The sequence below is a fragment of the Perca fluviatilis genome, chromosome 17 (assembly GCF_010015445.1).
Source record: "Perca fluviatilis chromosome 17, GENO_Pfluv_1.0, whole genome shotgun sequence".
NCBI lineage: Eukaryota > Metazoa > Chordata > Actinopteri > Perciformes > Percidae > Perca > Perca fluviatilis.
This window is the reverse complement of record NC_053128.1, coordinates 34,681,540-34,703,812: the sequence shown is the minus strand read 5'-3', so window position 1 is coordinate 34,703,812 and position 22,273 is coordinate 34,681,540. Positions and strand designations below refer to the sequence as shown.

At 42.4% G+C, this 22,273-nt stretch overlaps 2 protein-coding genes across 4 annotated transcripts in view; one reads left to right on the top strand and one right to left on the bottom strand.

Annotated features, from left to right (window-relative positions):
• Positions 1-22,273, bottom strand: part of LOC120545317 — a 376,621-nt gene that overhangs the window by 244,627 nt on the left and 109,721 nt on the right. The gene's annotated exons all lie outside the window — the stretch shown is intronic.
• On the top strand, positions 2,154-16,184 carry fsd1l (fibronectin type III and SPRY domain containing 1-like). 3 transcript variants are annotated; one of them, XM_039779482.1, is made up of 13 exons: positions 2,154-2,241; positions 3,412-3,507; positions 3,663-3,794; positions 5,489-5,590; positions 5,848-5,870; positions 7,393-7,514; positions 7,591-7,818; positions 10,269-10,367; positions 10,593-10,722; positions 11,936-12,024; positions 12,376-12,630; positions 14,412-14,500; positions 15,355-16,184. In XM_039779482.1, exons 1-13 carry the CDS (start codon positions 2,224-2,226, stop codon positions 15,454-15,456), a joined length of 1,485 nt encoding a protein of 494 aa, XP_039635416.1. In that variant the 5' UTR covers positions 2,154-2,223; the 3' UTR covers positions 15,457-16,184. The 3 variants fall into 3 exon arrangements, with proteins under 3 accessions (XP_039635416.1, XP_039635415.1, XP_039635414.1); XM_039779481.1 differs by lacking the exon at positions 15,355-16,184 and having other exon boundaries at positions 11,939-12,024; positions 14,412-14,850; XM_039779480.1 differs by lacking the exon at positions 15,355-16,184 and having other exon boundaries at positions 14,412-14,850.

The window sequence follows — 22,273 nt, the reverse complement described above, 5'->3', positions numbered from 1 at the left end:
CCACGGTGTTCGTGGGTTACCGCCGCCTTGAGGCACCTAAGACCCTAAGACCACAGCTCCTCACCGCAGCTTCAGCAATGGAAACTTTGAACATTGTCCACTCAGGTTCAATCCCCCAGCCTCCACAGAGGTGACGCAAAGCTCCGCCGGAGTGCGGAGTTGAAAGTCTGTTGGACAAGGGCCTCCTCCAGACGTTCCCAATTTACCCGCGCACTACACGTTTGGGCTTACCAGGTCTGTCCAGAGTCTTCCCCACCCCCTGACCCAACTCACCACCAGATGGTGATCGGTTGACAGCTCTGCCCCTCTATTCACCCGAAGTGTTCCAAAACATACGGCCTCAGATCAGATGAAACGATTATAAAATCGATCATTGACCTTCGGCCTAGGGTGCTCTGGTACCAGGTACACTTATGAGCATCCCTATGTTCGAACATGGTGTTCGTTATAGACAATCCATGACTAGCACAGAAGTCCAACAACAAACAACCACTCTGGTTTAGATCAGGGAGGCCGTTCCTCCCAATCACTCCTCTCCAGGTGTCTCCATCATTGCCCACGTGTACATTGAAGTCCCCCAGCAGAACAATGGAGTCCCCCACTGGGCCCCATGCAGGACTCCACTCACGGTCTCAAGAAGGCCGAATACTCCGAACTCCTGTTTGGTGCATATGCACAAACAACAGTCAGAGTTTTCCCCCACAACCCGCGGGGCGCTAGGGAGGCGACCCTCTCGTCCACCGGGGTAAACTCCAACGTAGCGCGCTCGGCCGGGGGCTTGTTAGTATCCCCCACCCGCCCGGCGCCTCACACCCCTGGACAACTCCGGAGAAGAAAAGAGTCCAACCCTATCCAGGATTACGGTTCCAGAACCGAGATTGTGCGTAGAGGTAAGCCCCACCAGATCTAACCGGTACGCGCTCCACCTCCCGCACCAGTTCCGGCTCCTTCCCCACCACAGAGGTGACGTTCCACGTCCCCAGAGCCAGCGTCTGCTGCCCGGGTCTGGTCCGTCGAGGCCCCTGACCTTCACTGCCACCCATGTGGCAGCGCGACCCCCAGCGGTTCCTCCCACAGGTGGTGGGCCCATGGGCTGGAGAGATGGGAGCCACGTAGCTTGTTCGGGCTGTGCCCGGCCGGGCTCCATGGCAAACCCGGCCACCAGGCGCTCGCCGACGAGCCCGCCGTCTGGGCCTGGCTCCAGACGGGGGCCCCGGGCTTTCTCCGGGCAGGGTCACTCCATCTCTACCTTGTTAATTAATTTTAATGAATTAATAAACCCCATGGACTGTAATATTTCAGATGTGTTTGAGCAAGATTTCTGCTCATGTTCAAAACTTTGTGCACATTCAAAATACAGTATATCTCATCTGTGTTCTCTGAGGTTTGGAGGAGTTGTGATATTGTGAGAAAAATAAAGTGATAATACAATAGACTACTACAAGAATAAAGTCACTATATTTCAGAAAATAATCCACCTGCACCATAGTCTGCTGTGCATTACGTGATTGCTCTGCTGATGCGGTAGATCTCAGACCTGCTGCCAGACACAGAGCCCCGTTTGGGACGCTGGTCTCTGAATGAGACAGTTTAGGGAAGTGGCTGTAGGCTACGCTGCTCTACATCGGAGGAGGAAACAAACTACGCAGAAATAGGGACACATCTGCCGCAGCATGCCCACAGCAGAGTGCGTCCATTATAAACCTGAAGCTGCGAAGAGAGGACACTAAGAGAGAGGACACTAAGAGAGAGGACACTAAGAGAGTGGACACTAAGAGAGAGGACACTAAGAGAGAGGACACTAAGAGAGTGGACACTAAGAGAGTGGACACTAAGAGAGTGGACACTAAGCGACGCACAGGTCTGCTTCAGAGCTCTGTGTGTTTGAGTCTGACCCAGAGACTGGAAACGTTGTGTAATGAAAGGTTGACCAGTAAATGTGTGACTGAGGGGGCGCCCTAGGATGATCATGTTTAATAAACACGTTTTATTTCGCTTGTCATTCATAATTCTTATTAATGGGAAGTGGACCTAAGGGCGACACGGCGCCCCCAACACTTCTGACGCCCTAGGCAATCGCCGGCCCTGCCTGTCAGCTTTAGCTTCAGACTCTTACTCTGAAACTCAAAACAGGAAATAAGGCTGTGATGTTGTGTGTGACTTCACTTCTTGTCAGTGGGTCCGTCTCTCTCTCTCTCTCTCTCTCTCTCTGTTTCTCAGGTGATGATGGACACTCAGAAGGTAAGAATCTGATCGATCGGTGATCAATAATCTGATCTGTGAGCCTAACCCACAGTCTGAGTGAGGGAGAGAGGAAGGGAGGGAATGAACAAAGATAGAGAGAGAGAGAGAGAGAGACAGAGAGGAATGAGAGAGAGGATTAGCTAGCTGTTAGCAGCCAAAGTCCTCTCTCTCTCTCTCTCTCTCTCTCTCTCTCTCTGGTCGAGTCAGCATCACTTTGAATGAGGGATTTACAGATAAGACTATCTCTCACTCTCTCTCTCTCTATCTCTCTCTCTCTCTGTCTCTCTCTCTCTCTCTCAAATTCAAATTCAAAGAGGCTTTATTAGCATGACCGTATAGACACATAGTATTGCTAAAGCCCATACAAGGACAGGGCCCCATTTAACCCATACAGACATACAGCTTTACAGTAGGATGCAGAACAAACACTGGAGGTTAGTTAACATGTCAACAAAACTGATATCAGCAACAGCATGAAAAAAGAATATTACCGTAAATAGTGTGTGTGTCTGTGTGTGTCTGTGTGTGTCTGTGTGTGTGTGTCTGTGTGTGTGTGTGTGTGTTTGTGTCTGTGTATGTCTCTGTGTGTGTCTGTGTGTGTGTGTGTGTCTGTGTGTGTGTGTGTGTGTGTGTGTGTGTGTGTGTGTATATGAAATACATACATAATCATCTTAATTATAGTACAAATACACAGTTTGATTTATTTAATTATTTATTCCTGCAGATAGAAACACTGAGAGCTGCTTCTTCTCTGAGTCATCAGTGAAGCTTCAGCACACATTTAGGTCACTGCACTGTAAAACTACTGCACTGTAAAACTACTGCACTGTAAAAATATTACACTGTAAAACTACTACACTGTAAAACTACTGCACTGTAAAACTACTACACTGTAAAACTACTGGACTGTACAACTAGTCCACTGTAAAACCACTACACTGTAAAACTACTGCACTGTAAAACTACTAAACTGTAAAACTACTGCATTGTACAACTAGTGCACTGGAAAACTACTATCACTGTAAAACTACTGCACTGGAAAACTACTATCACTGTAAAACTACTACACTGGAAAAATACTACACTGTTAAACTACTACACTATAAAAATACTGCACTGTAAAATTACTCCACTGTAAAACTACTGCACGATTTGTGTGTGAAACAGGAAGCTCTGTGCCGGATCATCAGCACGTTGGCCAATAAGAATGAAGAGCTCCAAACCTTCCTGGAAACAGTCGACAACACACTGACGGGACTGCAGGTCAGCAGCTGACTGGCTGAGAGGGTTATACAGAAGGGATGGGGCTTAGAGTGTAGAATGGGGGCTTCACTATAAGTGGGCGGGCTTATGGGGGCTGCTACAGGTGAGGCGCAGTTCATCTCCAATGAGTCTAATAACTTTGTCCCTCCAATCAGGAGGAGTCGTGTTCGGTGATGTCAGAGCTGGAGGCGGAGCTCGAGCAGCTAAGCTCTGCCTTGGAGGAGAGGGGGGCGTGGCTTCGTGACGTCATTAAAGAGGAGAAGCAGAGGAAAGAGGCAGAGCTTCAGGTAGAGAAACTTTAATGTTTTAACATTTTTCTTACTGTTTCATTAAATACATTTTATCTTTTCTTTCAGACTTTAAAGGTCCAATAATATATGTACTGTAATAAATCCAAAAATGACACCAATGCCTCATCAGATATTAAGGAAACATGTTAAGCTGAAATACTATCTTTTCTGACAACAATGCTAATGTCAGTATTTTTTATTTTTGAAATTTACATTCCGTGACGGAATGTCTGTTTATGTTTTGGCCTGTGTGTGTGTGTGTGTGTGTTGTTGTCAACTGCCCAGTTTGACAGCCAGGCCGCGTTGCCAGGTATACCTGTAAAAATGTAAACCCAGCGCGCTACAGCTGTAGCGTTAGTACAGCCATGAAAGCAGCAAACAAATGAACAGGATCAATGGAGATAGATTCTACCCGACCTAAAAAAAAAGAAAACAGCATGTTTCTAACAGTTGCGTGACCAGAGACGTAACAACCCCCTGGTAAATATTGGAGATGTATTTGAAAGATGGAGACAGCTTAGATCCCAAAAGGACGCAGAGTTATTTCCTCCTGAACAGGTAAGCACTAGCTTCAGGCTAATTTATCACAGCCACTAAGGACGGGCATTTTATGTCATTTCAACATTTGTGTACTCAGATTGAATTATATAGCTAGAGTACCCAAGTTGGTTACTCGCAAAAACAATTGAGACACAGCCAGTCAAGTGTCCTGGCTGATGCCGCCATGCTAACCCTGTTAACTGCTAATGTTACCGGAGGACCAGGCAAGCAGCCCATGGCTGTTTACAACGTGTAGTTCAGCGGCTGGAGCCGACAACGGTGAGTTATTTTAAGCCACGAGAGGGGGGCTGTAAATCGGGAAGAGGACTGTGAGTTTGCAGTGTGTTTAGCGATTGTTGCCGTAATTCTAAGCCGATGAAGTGTGTTCAAGTCGGCAAGGTAGTGGTATTATTAGCATTTCATATTGTAATTCTAAGCCGAGGAAGTGTGCCTGACTGGCGTGTGGAGAGGACGGTGAGGTTGTTGTGTTTTTAGCGGTTCATACTGTAATTCTAAGCCAAAAAAGTGTGTCTGTCAGTTGGTTACAGAGCTCCGCGTGAGCACGGGCTTTTATGACTGTCAATATAGCCGGCATCTAACGTTAACTACTCCGCTGTGCTGTGGAGTAATGTATGGCTATGTGAGACTAGCATCTAACGTTAACTACTCCGCTGTGCTGTGGAGTAATGTCTGGCTATGTGAGACTAGCATCTAACGTTAGCTACTCTGCTGTCCTGTAAAGTAATGTCTGGCTATGTGAGACAAGCGTCTAGAAACATTGTTGTGAATGCTGCGGTCTCAGTCTGGCAACCTCTGTGAACTTTGAGTCTGGGGAGGAGGGGGCGGGGGAAACGACTCTCTCCAGTATTTTGAATTGGTACTGCAGTAACTTTTTTAAACACTAGCTGTTAGTTATTTCATATTGCACCTTTAAACTTAGCAATCTGATTTCCTCTGAAGTTCTTTATTCATCAAAATCTTCTAAAAGTTTTCTAATATAAAAGTAATCCTTGATTATTATCACATTTAAAAACATTTAAACTTGTTTTCCTACTCCCACTTATTGACTGAAGTTTTCATTTTCTCTCCTTTCGTTTATTTATATATATATATATATATATATATATATCTTTATATCTTTTATTTTATAGAAGCAACTGTCGGAGGGAAAGTCGGCTGTTTTGTCGTGTGAAGAACTGCTCGAGTTCGCCAATCAGACGCTGACGATTACCAACGAAGAAGAGTTCCTGAAGGTACGATGGGAGGATGAAGAAGTTAAATCATCATTTAAACTTTATGGTCCGGGTGAATACTGGGTTCTGATTGGCTGCAGGGTGCCGTTAGGCCAGGGTAGATGTTCCCGGGTATATATAGGGTTCAGGGGGTTAGGGCTTAGAGACTCCACATATCCATCATTCTTACTTAACAAACTACAAACATAAAATACACTCATGAATAGTACTTTTTATTTTAAGATATATTTAAAGTTTCTGTTTTCTGTTTTTTTCAGGCTGCAAAACAAATCAAAGAAAGGTTTGTTCACTGTTATAATATTATTTAATATATTGATAATAACATATTGATATTAATATATTGATATTAAAGGTCCCATGGCATGAAAATGTCACTTTATGAGTTTTTTTTAACATTAATATGAGTTCCTGAGTACCTGCCTATGGTCCCCCAGTGGCTAGAAATGGTGATAGGTATAAACCGCCCCCTGGGTATCCTGCTCTGCCTTTGAGAAAATGAAAGCTAAGATGGGCCGATCTGGAATCTTCTCCTTAAGATGTCATAAGGGGAAAGGTTACCTCCCCTTTCTCTGCTTTGCCCGCCCAGAGAATTTGGCCCACCCATGAGAGAGAGACATCATGGCTTTCAAATGAGCAAAGTGGCAGTTGGTTAAGGCCACAGCCCCACCTTCCACCTTGCCCCCCCCCCTCTCCTCCTCAGTAGCTACAGACACAGAAATGGCACATCCTAAGGAAAGCTCATTGTGGGACTGGCTCTAGTGGCTGTAATTCTGCACCAAGGCTGAATTTCGGGAAAGAGACTTCAGATACAGTATTAGGGGACCACTAAGGCCTATATAAAACAGACTTTAGATTCAGTATTAGGGGACCACTAAGGTCTATATAAAAGAGACTTCATATACAGTATTAGGGGACCACTAAGGTCTATATAAAAGAGACTTCAGATACAGTATTAGGGGACCACTAAGGTCTATATGAAAGAGACTTCAGATACAGTATTAGGGGACCACTAAGGTCTATATGAAAGAGACTTCATATACAGTATTAGGGGACCACTAAGGTCTATATAAAAGAGACTTCAGATACAGTATTAGGGGACCACTAAGGCCTATATAAAAGAGACTTCAGATACAGTATTAGTGGGCCACTAAGGTCTATATAAAAGAGACTTCAGATACAGTATTAGGGGACCACTAAGGCCTATATAAAAGATACTTCAGGTACAGTATTAGGGGACCACTAAGGCCTATAGAAAAGAGACTTCAGATACAGTATTAGGGGACCACTAAGGCCTATATAAAAGAGACTTCAGATACAGTATTAGTGGACCACTAAGGTCTATATAAAAGAGACTTCAGATACAGTATTAGGGGACCACTAAGGCCTATATAAAAGAGACTTCAGGTACAGTATTAGGGGACCACTAAGGCCTATAGAAAAGAGACTTCAGATACAGTATTAGGGGACCACTAAGGTCTATATAAAAGCATCCAAAGAGCACCATGTCATGAGACCTTTAATATATTGATATTAATATATTGATTTTAATATATTGCTTACTATGAACATGAGTAAATGGTTTTCTTATTGATGTTCATTAGTTTATAAGTTGATTTCTTTGTCATGTTTTATTATTTAATTTTATTTCTTTCTTTATTTCTTTTTGTTGAATTTGGTTTTAATTTTTTACATTTAATTAGTTTTTTGTTCTTGGTTGATTTCTTCTCAAACAATAACATGATTTGAACCAATCAAAGTTCAAAGTTTTAAACCCCGCCCCCCGCTGGAACCCCTGTTGCCAGGATAACAATGGCTCCAGCGTTCCGGCTGACGACTCGTCCGGCGGTTTCGGAGAACATGTCTCAGTTTACCGTCGACTTCAGCGCCGAGAGGGCAGGGCTTCAGCGACTTCACTTCCTGTCTGGTGAGCCTGTTTGTTATTTAGTTTTTGATCTTTGTCAGTTTATTATTATTTATATTTGTTGTTTTTGTTGTTCCAGTTCCCGGAGCTCCAGAGATCGACGTCTCCGGCTGCCTTGTCTGTGACAACACAGTCAGGGTTGCCTGGCAACCGGCCAGCGAGGCTGATGGCGAGGGCGAGGTCGGACGAATCGAACACTATGAACTCGAATACCGAAAAACAAACCGTGAAAGCTCGCTGAGAGCCGCAGGAGAGGCATGCTGGGAAAAAATCCCCGACATCAGAGACACACATGTCACCATCTCAGGTCAGGGGTCAGAGGTCACGTCTGCTTCCTTTTCTTTATCTGTTTGATCTGTTTGTACATCTGAGCTTAATTTTGAAATCAGAAGCTTTTAAGAACCATTTTGACTTCAGCAATTTACGTTACACATGAATTTCGTTTTCAAGTAATGAATCATCATTGGTAAGTTAATTGATTTTATTCTGGCCACCGCTGCCACTGTTTTGTATATGTTAAGGTTAATTAGGGGAAACTTTCATCTTGAAAATTACCGTCAATTTCTAAATTTAACGTTACCAAAATGATGCACATTTATTGTAATTCTGCATAAGTACTTTTCCCAAATGAACCATCCATCCATTCATCGCCATCTGCTTATCCGGGGTTGTGTTGTGAGGGCAGCACCTCCAGCAGGGGACCCCAAACTTCCCTTTCCCGAGCCACATTAAACATCTTTGACTGGGGGATCCCGAGGTGTTCCCAGGCCAGGGTGGAGATATAATCTCTCCACCCTGGCCTGGGTCTCCCCCAAGCCCAGGGGTCATCCTTACCAGATGCAGAACCTCCTCCCTAGGAAGGCGCCCAGGGGTCATCCTTAACAGATGCTGAACCTCCTCCCTAGGGAGGTGCCCAGGGGTCATCCTTGCCAGATGCTGAACCTCCTCCCTAGGGAGGTGCCCAGGGGTCATCCTTGCCAGATGCTGAACCTCCTCCCTAGGGAGGCGCCCAGGGGTCATCCTTACCAGATGCTGAACCTCCTCCCTAGGAAGGCACCCAGGGGTCATCCTTGCCAGATGCTGAACCTCCTCCCTAGGGAGGCGCCCAGGGGTCATCCTTACCAGATGCTGAACCTCCTCCCTAGGAAGGCACCCAGGGGTCATCCTTGCCAGATGCTGAACCTCCTCCCTAGGGAGGCGCCCAGCAGTCATCCTTGCCAGATGCTGAAGCTCCTCCCTAGAAAGGCGCCCAGGGGTCATCCTTGCCAGATGCTGAACCTCCTCCCTAGGAAGGCACCCAGGGGTCATCCTTGCCAGATGCTGAACCTCCTGCCAGATGCTGAACCTCCTCCCTAGGGAGGTGCCCAGGGGTCATCCTTACCAGATGCTGAACCTCCTCCCTAGGGAGGCGCCCAGGGGTCATCCTTGCCAGATGCTGAACCTCCTCCCTAGGGAGGCGCCCAGCAGTCATCCTTGCCAGATGCTGAAGCTCCTCCCTAGAAAGGTGCCCAGGGGTCATCCTTGCCAGATGCTGAACCTCCTCCCTAGGAAGGCACCCAGGGGTCATCCTTGCCAGATGCTGAACCTCCTGCCAGATGCTGAACCTCCTCCCTAGGGAGGCGCCCAGGGGTCATCCTTACCAGATGCTGAACCTCCTCCCTAGGGAGGCGCCCATGGTCATCCTTGCCAGATGCTGAACCTCCTCCCTAGGAAGGCACCCAGGGGTCATCCTTGCCAGATGCTGAACCTCCTCCCTAGGGAGGCGCCCAGCGGTCATCCTTGCCAGATGCTGAAGCTCCTCCCTAGAAAGGTGCCCAGGGGTCATCCTTGCCAGATGCTGAACCTCCTCCCTAGGGAGGTGGTAAGGATGATCCCTGGGGAGTAGGGCAGCACGATATGAGGAAAATATCTAATTGTGATTATTTTGACTATTGATATTGCGATTGCAATATGATTCACGATATTGGAGGGAATGATCATTTTTGTATCATTATTCACATTTTCATTGAAATTTATTAACATTGAAAGAAATTATAACAATCTAACAATTATAGTGTGATTTTTGCGAGGATCTGTACCAAACAAAGAATAAGACCCTGAGGTACTTAAACTCCTTCACTTTGGGTAAGAACTCATACTCTACCCGGAGTAGGGACTCCCATCTGTTTCCTGCTGAGAACCATGCCCTCAGATTTAGAGGTGCTGATCCAGTGAGTGCTGAAGGTCATGGACCAATGATGCCATCAGGACCACATCATCTGCAAAAAGCAGCAATGAGATCCCCAGCCCACCGAACTGCAACTCCTCACCACCACGACTATGTCTGGATATCCTGTCCATGAGGCCGGGGGCCCCAAGCAGTTGCCTGGTTTGTCTGTTGACAAGCGGCGGCTCTGCAGATGCAATGTAGTGGTTTAGTGTGGTGGGAGGGGGTCGCTGTCATGCGTTTTGTATCCCAGCCGGTTGTCACAGTACATCACACAACCTGTCTGATGATGCGATTATTTGTAAGGAGGATTTGCATTTTGTTTTAGAAATCAGCTGTTTTTTGTTTTGGTGATAATATTCACTCTCTCCCGGCTGTTAACTTGTTGCATTGTTTGGCTAGCGTCTTCATTTTTGTTTCAGAGCTGAAATAGTCATACATAACGTTTGCAGAACTATAAGAGAGGACACAATACGCTTGCTCATCAGTTTACTGTAAAAAATAAAAAGTACTTATTTTAAAAAGTTAGCTCTGAAGTTTTTCTGTTTCAGGTCTGAAGTTTGACTCCCGCTTCGTCATCGTTCGAGTTAGAGCGAGAAACAAAGCAGCTGCTGGCGAGTTCTCTGAGCCTGTCACCTTGGAAACCAGAGGTGATTATAAACATTACTAAATGAATGAGTGAATGAATGAGTGGACCACAAAGGTCTGTCCATGAAGGGGTAAGAGAACAAAGAAAACAGATGTCACTGTAAAAACAAAATAAAGTTTCAGGGCGAGACACAAAGACAGAATAAGATAAACTTCTGTTATTGCAGCGTATAACTTATTCTTCTTGATTTTTTGCAGAGTATAACTTATTTTGATGTTTTTTGCAGCGTATAACTTTGGGTTGGAGGCGGCGACAGCGCACGCGGAGCTGCAGGTTCGGGGCGACACGGTGACCTGGGAGCCTCAGGGGGTCAAAGGTCACGACCCCCGCCTGAGAGGAAAAGAGAACAAAAGCAGGTGAGGTCGCTGATGATGTCATCGGAGCGCTCACTGCGGATGCTGGGAGTTGTAGTCACAGATGATCTTTTTGTCCCTCTGCAGTCTCCGTACTGCGTCCTCTCCACTCGCTCAGGTACAAACCGTTGCCTAGAAACCACTCTGTCACGTTCATCGCCCATTTCTCGCTTCATTTAGCCAATCACGTCACTGCTGACATCACTGCTGACGTCACATCAGCGATTGTTTCAATAAAATTTCAGATCAGTTTTTATTCCGTTTTTATTCAAGTTGGTGAAACTTATTTTTGTCTTCAAACTTCTTTTAATGCACAACAGTAGTTATAGTATAGTATAGTAACATGGTATAAAATAGTATGTATAGTAACCAGTGTTTCCCGCAGAAAATTTGTTAGTTAAGGTGGGGGGGGGGGGTTCATTACAAACACCATACAAACTATACATATATCAACAGGCACGTGCAACCTAGCTAGCAGGTGAAGAACTCAAACAACAAAATCACCAGCTAACTTACTTTAAATTGCAGGAACTATAGACTAATACAGTAACAGACTTAAATAAACCCCAAACACAAGTTATACAACTTAGAGTTCTCACGGACACACACACGCGATATCAACTGGCTAGTTCTCCTCCAGACAGCGACGGACCACCTCTCTTTTTCTTTCTCTCATTCGGCCGTGTGGCGCGTGTGCCCGCTTGCAGTGTGAAGTGCATCCGCGCTACTCCGAGGTGCACTTGACGGACTTTTGTGCAGCGGATATGACGACCTTATTAAGGCGGTAGGGTTCCCCAGCTTAGGCGGGCCGCCCGTACTGCAAAGTGCTGCGGGAAACACTGGTAACCCTATAGTAAAGATTCATACTTTAGACTTTAAAACATGAACCAGTTTCTATCAGTTTATTTATTCTAATCAAAAATATTGTTTTGTTATCTGTTAAAATCAGTTTTAATGCAAAATATTATTTAGTACAATATTACAATTACATATATGTGTTTTTTAAAAGTTATATTTTGTTTTATTAATTTTTTTCATCTTTCTCTGCTGCTTCATGGCTTTGGCTCGCCCTCATTGGCTGTTTCACACCTAACACCTCACCCCCCCCCGCCCCTGTTTCACACCTAACACCTCACCCTTCATTTATTCTCTAGGACGTTAAAGTCTTTAATAGAATAGTCGTCTAACTCTTCTCACAAGTCTTTTGTTTTATCAGCAGCAGAAGCGCCACGCCGTCGCCCAATAAGACGGCAGGAAATCGAGCCGGACGCGACCGATTTGCCGGAGAGTCGTACACTGTGCTCGGTACTCAATGTTCACACAATGTTTTAAATTTACATCCTGTCTTTGAAAATAGAAAGTATGAATAAATTAATTAGACATGTTAGTAATTTAACTTCAATACAATAAATAATAAAATAATGTTTCAGATATTGAAAATATCAAACATGTTTAACACCCTAAATTATTTGTTAAATTTAATAATTATTCTTGCTTTTATTTTGAAAGTCATAATTTGAAGTTTGAGTGCTATTATTTTGAATAAGTCTTAAAACTGTTTTTATAAAGTTTATATTTCCATGTTGTATTCAGTAACATGGTATAAAATCAGATGTTTATTTAAATAATTTATTTAAATGTTGTTCTGTCTCCTAGGCGACCAGGAGATGACTGGCGGCTGTCACTACTGGGAGCTCCGGCCCCTCGCTGACTGGAAGTCCTTCAGTGTGGGCGTGGCCAATCGGGCCACCCTGGGCCGCTTCGACCAATTAGGGAAGAGTTCTGGGTCCTGGTGTCTCCATGCCAGCCAATGGCTGCAGAGCTCACTCGCCGCCAAACACAACAACCGAGCCAAGGCCCTCGATTGGCCGCTGCCGCAACGAATTGGAATCTACTGCGACTATGACAACGGTACCAGGAAGATAATTAACTTTTACATTGTTTTACCACATTTAATGTTAACTTGTTTTTATCACCAATTACAACTTCAACCGTCATTTTCCTCACAACGTTTCGTCTGCTCTCTTCAATTGTTTTAGGTCTTTTTCCCTGAAATGTCTCTCTATAACGCAAACATCTCTCTATAACCCAAACATCTCTGATATGTCTCTATATAACTCAAACATCTCTGATATGTCTCTATATAACTCAAACATCTCTAATATGTCTCTATATAACTCAAACATCTCTGATATGTCTCTATATAACTCAAACATCTCTGATATGTCTCTCTATAACTCAAACATCTCTGATATGTCTCTCTATAACTCAAACATCTCTAATATGTCTCTCTATAACTCAAACATCTCTAATATGTCTCTCTATAACCCAAACATCTCTGATATGTCTCTATATAACCCAAACATCTCTGATATGTCTCTCTATAACTCAAACATCTCTAATATGTCTCTCTATAACTCAAACATCTCTGACATGTCTCTATAACTCAAACATCTCTAATATGTCTCTTTATAACTCAAACATCTCTAATATGTCTCTTTATAACCCAAACATCTCTGATATGTCTCTCTATAACTCAAACATCTCTGATATGTCTCTCTATAACTCAAACATCTCTAATATGTCTCTATAACTCAAACATCTCTAATATGTCTCTATAACCCAACCCACATATCTGATATGTCTCTATATAACCCAAACATCTCTGATATGTCTCTCTATAACTCAAACATCTCTAATATGTCTCTCTATAACTCAAACATCTCTGATATGTCTCTATAACTCAAACATCTCTAATATGTCTCTTTATAACTCAAACATCTCTAATATGTCTCTTTATAACCCAAACATCTCTGATATGTCTCTCTATAACTCAAACATCTCTGATATGTCTCTTTATAACTCAAACATCTCTGATATGTCTCTATAACTCAAACATCTCTGATATGTCTCTTTATAACTCAAACATCTCTGATATGTCTCTATAACTCAAACATCTCTGATATGTCTCTATAACTCAAACATCTCTAATATGTCTCTTTATAACTCAAACATCTCTGATATGTCTCTATAACTCAAACATCTCTGATATGCCTCTATAACTCAAACATCTCTGATATGTCTCTTTATAACTCAAACATCTCTGATATGCCTCTATAACTCAAACATCTCTAATATGTCTCTCTATAACTCAAACATCTCTAATATGTCTCTTTATAACCCAAACATCTCTGATATGTCTCTCTATAACTTAAACATCTCTAATATGTCTCTCTATAACTCAAACATCTCTAATATGTCTCTCTATAACCCAAACATCTCTGATATGTCTCTATATAACCCAAACATCTCTGATATGTCTCTCTATAACTCAAACATCTCTGATATGTCTCTCTATAACTCAAACATCTCTAATATGTCTCTTCATAACCCAAACATCTCTGATATGTCTCTCTATAACTCAAACATCTCTAATATGTCTCTCTATAACTCAAACATCTCTAATATGTCTCTATACTCAAACATCTCTAATATGTCTATATAACCCAAACATCTCTGATATGCCTTCTATATAACCCAACATCTCTAATATGTCTCTATATAACCCAAACATCTCTGATATGTCTCTCTCTAACTCAAACATCTCTGATATGTCTCTATATAACCCAAACATCTCTGATATGTCTCTATATAACCCAAACATCTCTAATATGTCTCTCTTTGTTTTTCAGGAGATCTATCGTTCGTCGATGTTGATCGACTTCATCTTCTTCACTCCTTCAAAACAAAGTTCAGCCAACCACTCGTCCCCGCCTTCACCGTCTGTACCACGCTATTATTCCCCAATATTCCCCATTATTACCCAATATTCCCCATTATTATCCAGTATTCCCCAATATTCTCCGGTATTCACCAATATTACCCATTATTACCCAATATTACTGAATGGTCCCCATTATTACCCGATATTCCCCATTATTACCAAATATTCCCCAATATTACCCAATATTTCAGTTTCAACTCCACGCTGATTAATAATAAATATTAATGGAAATCTCATAATACTATAAAATAATCACCAACTGGCCTCCAAAAATCAAGTCTGTTCTTTGGGCTTTTAATATTATTTAAGATAAGATAAGATAGACTTTATTAATCCCACACTGGGGAAATTCCTGTGCTACTGCAGCTGAAAAGATTTTGTTTTACAAACATCAGAATAAAAAAAATACACATTAAGTAGACATAGGAGAAAACATATACATAAAGTATAAGAAATAGAAAAAAAATAGAATTAGTTATAATAGTAATAAAAGAAACATATTTACAGAATAAACACCCTTACATAAACACATATATAGATGAATGGAAATGACATATTGCACAGTTGGAGGTAACAAAGAGTGATAAATAATTACATATGCATAGTATCTCCTATATATGCAATATGCATAGTATCTCTATATATATCTCTATATATAATATGTAATGTAATATAAAAAAGTAAATTACACAAGAGGGTTTGATTTAACGAAATTATTGGCACAGCAGTGATGCCGCCAGTAAAAATCACTTAAGTGCCAATAATATGACGTTAAATCAAACCCTCAAAATTATACAACAACGGTTATTATATTATTCCGCAGTACTAACTGAAGTGAAACTGTATTGCAGGTTTGGTGTGGTGGTATCACCATAACGACGGGCCTCCAGGTGCCGAGCTTCATGGGTAATTTCCTCTCCACCAATCGGAGCCTCAGCAACCTGTCGCAGTAGATCAACCTATAAGCTGTTTTTATTTTTATTATTTTCAATAACTGTCATTAATTTATTCATTTTATATTTGTATTTATGAATTTTAATTTAATAAATAAATAATAGGCTATTATATAGAAATACCTTGTGAATTATTAAATATGAATTAAAAATGTGAAATAAATGTTATCATATAAAAAGACCTGTAATGAATTAAGAAAATATATTTTATTAATTGTTCCTCCCTCTTTTATTTTGAAAGTCTGGACCTGACGCCACAGTTTTAGTTTAAGTGCTTTTACATTGAAGATGTACTAATATTGTCTGTTAGCTCAGGCTTTTATTTTGACAGATTTTGTCCAGAAAACAGCAAGGGTTGCAAACGCCGGCCGTATTAAAGTTGTGACCTCAGCGGCTTCCCGTAGAAACATTTCTTCTAAACGGCGGACCGGTGGTTTCTTTAAAGATAGTAACAGAAAAACTAAGCTATTCCCTCTGGCTTTAGTTTTAAAGGCTGTAACAAGATGTAATTTGTTGTGAAGTTTCTGTGTGAGATAATTTTATTATCAAATACTTCACTAGATATGTCGTATTGTGCATGCCTAATGGCTTTTATTTTGAAGGTTAGGATAGAACGACCTGTCATTTTGACGACATCACTGACTTTTATTGTGAGAATAAATATGAAATTGTACTTTTATAGATTTTTCTTGATGTTGAGAATCATTCAATTAAATGTTAATATCTGACCTGGAATCAGAGTGAATTTTTACTGAAAATATAATTAGAACTCTTTATTGATTTGTCATGTTTGAAAATGTCACATCAGCTCTGACTCAATGTTTTATACATCCACAGAAAATATTATAAATATTCAAAATCCAACCCCATACTGAACCTAAACCACATTGAGACCTTTAGGATGTCTGGTGTCCAAATCTTTTCAGCTCATATTCTCTGAGCGTTATGTTACATTAAACTACGCTGGCTGGAACAGACTGGCATCCATGTAGCAAGAAATCTTATAGCAGATGTGTGTGGGTTTCTTTTTTATAACAACATTATGTCTATGCTGAGTGAATCTGGTTTAAATAGTTAGTTTTACCAACATCATGTAATCCACATCTGATTAAATATACACAATATGTGGACTTTAGATTGCCATGACATTGAGATTTAAAAACAATATTATTATTATTATTATTATTATGTAGTAGTAGCCCTTTATTGTCACATAGTCACAAGTACCAGCGAAATTAGCCATCAACCTGACCATACATATACAAACATACAATATGACAATGGGGTAGACAGGACAGGAAGACAGGGTATTAAGGAAAAAAAATTCAGCATGACATGAGGAGAGGGGAGGAGAAAAAGGCAACTCCCAGGTAATCCAGCACAGGCAAGCAGCCATCCGGTCCTGCAGCCTTTACGGCGCTGGTCACAGACCCGCCCGCCTGACTGGGGGTACAAAGCGGCGAAGGCGAGGGACTGGGTGTGGGGGATGATTGCATATCTGTATATATGTAAGGGTTTGTGTGTGTGTAGGCCTGAGTAGTCAAACTACGTCTGGCCCCATAATCTCGTTGTCTCAGTCCACACGATTGTCATAGCGATACACAGCCGGTTGCCATGGAGTCAACCTTGAACAGGACCCAGTCCGAGCCAACAATCAGCAGGTGTCTGTGGGAGTCGGGTAGGAAAAAGAGTGTGCCTCGCTGCAGTGCTTCCAGGGGGAAGTGTTGTTCAACACTAGCCTCGGCCAAGGCCAGTGCTGGTTCAGGGAGCCGAAAGATAAGATTGGATTTGTTTTGTCTTAAGGCGAGTAGCCGCATTTAATTTCACACGTCTTCTCTAAAATGTCCACTCTGGTCTCCGAATCGATCAAATTTCCTTTGCAAAGCCATGAGTTTCTCCAAGATGTTGTCCAGCCTTTCCAACGCTGTCAGTTCCTCCAAGATGGTATCCATATTGTGGTTCATGGTGTTCATAGTCCCAATCTGAGTTCCGACAGCTCTGCCCACAGCTTCCACCATAACGGGCAGCCTTGTACTTTGCGCGGCTCCCGTCTTCTTCTTAATTTCTCGATAAACCAGGTTAATGCCTGAGCCAATCAGCAAAAGACCTGTTATCATGGTTCCGAATAGGTAGATATCTTCAATATCCTCCACGTAAAGAGCCGCCAGACACACTACCCGCCACCCACCACCCACCACCCGCCACCCGCCACCTCTCTCACGCGTCCATCGTGTAGCCAGCTGCAAACGTTCCGGCAGGGCAGTCAGGTTCCCCCGAACCCAAGCTTCTAGTCGAGATGGTGTCAATTGCGCTGAGAGACAAGTTGATCAAATCCATAATTCTTGGTTTTAGGAGCAGTGCAGAGAGAGAGACTCTCGAAGTACACAGAGACAAAGACTAGACGAGAGAGCAAAGCAAGGCAGGCTACGGGAGGAGAGGGAGAGAAACGCGACCTCCTTCGTTGAGAGCCAAGAAAGAATTTATTATATTGATTTCACAACCATATTGGTGCAGAAAAATCCCCATGACCTCTGGGCCTATTGGGTTTGGCTGTCACTAAGTGATCCTGCAGATTTGTAATCTTCCTGAATGCTGCAATGATCCTGTGGTTCTGTAGCAGCTGAGTTCCCTGTGTAAAGGAGTGCAAATAGTTTTTAAACCAGCTTAACAAGTTGAACAGTAGAAGGAGAAAATGTTTCAACAATTGGCAAAGAAGAATCAAGAAGAATGGGCTTCCAGAGTGAATATGCTCTGAAACACTTTCAAAGAAAGGTCCAACATTGCCACCTAGTGGTGGCAATGTTGGACCTTTTCAGAATCTGAATCTGAAAACAACAACACAGAGCTTGAACTGCAAATTCTGTGTGTTTTAGATAGATAGATCCTTTTTATTCATCCTTTGCAGGAAATTACAGTGCCATGGCACAGGACAGCCACAGAGTTGTCACTCACAGTTGGTTTAAGTTTGACTGATTTGTTGTGGTTGTTTAAGGTGGTTAAAAAGTCATTAAAGTCCTCTCTAGGAAGGGTCCAGACACCCCAAATATTATCCAGATATCTGAAGCTATCTGTGCTTACTAGCTCCGCCCCTCTCGGCCTCCGTAGCCCTGCCAGAGCAACCTGAAATTTAACGGCCGTGAATAACCGGATTATTGGGACCAAACTGGGCTCGCTCACCGCTGAAACTATGGAGACACTAACGGAGAAGTTTCCAGTGAAACTATGGAGACACTATCGGAGAAGTTTCCGGTGAAACTCTGGAGACACTAATGGAGAAGATTCCAGTGAAACTATGGAGACACTAACGGAGAAATTTCCGGTGAGTTTTCTGTGTCTTAACCGCAGAGTGAACAGGTTGAGTTAATTGAACATTACCTGCTCAGGTATTCTGCTTCTATTGTGTAAATGTTAGTAAAGAGAGCAGGCTCAGATTGTATAAGAAAAACAGGCTTTGAGTTATTTAAATGAAATGACTGTTTAAAATATCTAACCGATAAAATTATTCAGTTTTAATTAACAGAGAGTTGGTGCAGTGAGACTGTGTGCTCACCTAGCTTCTTAAAAAAACTTTATTATGATCACTGGAAAATAATTATATTACCATCAATACTCAAACGGTGAGCAGGCTTTTATTTTCCTCAGCTGCAGAGGATTACTGACAACTCTGCATGAACACACAGAATAAATAAAAAAGAGTAAGAGTCAGACATGTATACAGCAGGATAATATATAGTGTGTTTAATGATCCTGAGACAAAGTTAGACATGTATACAGCAGGACAATATATAGTGTGTGTAATGATGAGACAAAGTTAGACATGTAAACAGCAGGATAATATATAGTGTGAGGAGACAAAGTTAGACATGTAAACAGCAGGATAATACATAGTGTGTTTAATGATCCTGAGACGAATAGTGTGTTTAATGATGAGACAAATTCAGACATGTAAACAGCAGGATAATATATAGTGTGTTTAATGATGAGACAAAGTTAGACATGTAAACAGCAGGATAATATATAGTGTCTTTAATGATGAAACAAAGTTAGACATGTAAACAGCAGGATAATATATAGTGTGTTTAATGATCCGGAGACAAAGTTAGACATGTATACAGCAGGATAATATATAGTGTGTTTAATGATGAGACAAAGTTAGACATGTATACAGCAGGATAATATATAATGTGTTTAATGATGAGACAAAGTTAGACATGTATACAGCAGGATAATATATAGTGTGTTTAATGATGAGACAAAGTTAGACATGTATACAGCAGCATAATATATAGTGTGTTTAATGATGAGACAAAGTTAGACATGTAAACAGCAGGATAATATATAGTGTGTTTAATGATGAGACAAAGTTAGACATGTATACAGCAAGATAATATATAGTGTGTTTAATGATGAAACAAAGTTAGACATGTAAACAGATGAAAGAATAGAACAAATGAACAATTTAAGTTAAAAAAGAAATCATGGAATCAATTTATGAACCAAAATGTATTCTAAATGTTTGACTCATCAAAGTAGCCCCCTTTGGCAGATATAACAGCTGAACACACTCGTGGCATTCTTTCTACAATGGAAATCAAATATTCTTCAGAAAGTTCTTCCCAACTCTGTTGCAGAATTTCCCATAAATGTGTGGCACTTGTAGGTTGCTTTGCTTTCACCTTTCTGTCCAGTTCATCCCAAACCAGCTCAATGGGGTTTACGTCTGGTGACTGTGCTGGCCGCTCCATGTTTTTAAGCTCACCATCTTGTTCTTTTTTCCTAAGGTAGTTCTGGCATAGCTTGGACTTATGTTTTGGGTCATTATCTTGCTGTAGGATGAAGCCCTGACCAACTAGGCGCATACCAGAGGGTACTGCATGGCACTGCAAAATGCTGTGGTAGCCATTTTGGTTCAGGGTGCCTTTCACTCTGTACAAATCACCGACCCTGGATCCAGCAAAACAGCCCCAGACCATCATGCTTCCTCCTCCATGTTTGACAGTTGATGTCACACACTGAGGAACCATCCTTTTGCCTACTCGACGGCGTACAAAAATCCTGCGTGATGAACCGAAGATTTCAAATTTGGATTCATCAGTCCATAACACCTTCTTCCAGTCTTCTGTAGTCCATTGATGTTTCTTGGCCCAGGCAAGCCTCTTTTTCTTATTCTGAGTCTTAGCAATGGCTTTCTTGCTGCAACTCGACCTATCAAACCTGCAGCTCAAAGTCTTCTCTTTACAGTTGAAAATGAGACTTGCTTATTACGACCACTATTAAGCTGTGGTTGAAGCTGTTGTCCTGTGAGCCGCCTATCACGCAAGCTGTTGACTCTCAGAAACTTGTCTTCTGATTCTGTTGTGGCTTTAGGTCTGCCAGACCTCTTCCTGTCAGTTTCTCCCTGCCTGCCTGTCTCTCTCTCCATGACTACCGGTCTCTCCCTGCCTGCCTGTCTCTCTCTCCCTGTCTAACTGTCTCTCTCCCTGCCTGCCTGTCTCTCTCTCTGGTGCTGCGGGTGCCTGTTCTGTTCGGGGAGGTGGGGTCTGTGATGGAGAGTGCGGTGACATCTCTGTGGCTGGACGTCCAGAACGTCTCTGAGGTTAGGGCCGCGGTCTGCAGGCCCTAACCGCGGTCTGCAGGAAGCTGGCCCAGAGACAGAGACAGGTAGGGACTGTCTGACTGACTGAGAGAGACAGAGACAAGTAGAGACTGTCTGTCTGACTGAGAGACAGAGAAACATAGGGACTGTCTGTCTGACTGAGAGACAGAGACAGGTAGGGACTGTCTGACTGACTGAGAGAGACAGAGACAGGTAGGGGCATTGTCATGGAACCCCATTAGAGCTGAAGATTCCCAAAATTTGAAATCCTATGCTCTGCATCTTAGAGGTTGTTTGAATGCCATAGAAGACATTGCATATATTGATGAATTGAATCTGGCTTCTAATCTGAAATCATTGTCAGCAAGTTGCCTTACAAACTAAGAGAGAGATGGCGAGTCGAAGTGTGTCACTTTCAAGAAACAACCAATCGCAGAGCCACATTCGGAACCTTAGTTGAATTCATTGAAAGGCAAGTCAAAATCTTGATGGACCCTGTCTTTGGTGATATACAAGATCCTTCACCAAGAGCACGAATTGTAAGGCCTGCCCAGTCAAGATCTTTGAAACCCAAATTCACTGACAAAGGCTTCACAAGCAATGCAACAACCATTAATGTCAATCCTACTACTCTCAAACAGAGGAATAGTGTCTCAACAGTCCAACATAAGCCATTCTGTCTGTTTTGCTCAGGAGAGCATCTACTGGGAAGCTGTTCCTGGTTTAAAAAGAAACGTCACACTGACAAAATCTCATTTTTGTAAGAGAGAGGGATTTGCTTTGCATGTCTTGTTACAGGCCATATGAGCAAGGACTGCACCCAGCATCAGACATGTGTTATCTGCAAGAGGCCACACCCTACAGTACTGCACATAGGAAAAGTGGAGCAGAACAAAGGAGCAGAAACACCTGGAGAAGTGGCCAATGAGGAGCCAAAAAAGTTGAACAAGGACAGGTTTCTCTTAAAGCATGCAGACATACTGGGGCCGTTGAAGAACAGTGTTTAATGTCCATTGTGCCTGTGAAAGTAAAATTAAACAAAGGCAACACAGTTGTACAGACCGCATTTCGCAAACCGCAAACGCATTTCTTGACCCTGGCAATACCGCCACATTTTGTACAGATAAATTAATGCACCAACTAAATGTACAAAGGAAAAGAACCAACATTCTGTTGTGCACAATGGGCCAGGAGAGAGCTGTGTCTACCAATATCATCACT

Excerpts from the sequence above, each read along its gene's own strand:
- fsd1l (XM_039779480.1), top strand. Across the intron at positions 3,508-3,662 it reads ACACACTGACGGGACTGCAG|GAGGAGTCGTGTTCGGTGAT; the intron begins GTCAGCAGCTGA and ends CCCTCCAATCAG. Across the intron at positions 5,591-5,847 it reads ACGAAGAAGAGTTCCTGAAG|GCTGCAAAACAAATCAAAGA; the intron begins GTACGATGGGAG and ends TGTTTTTTTCAG.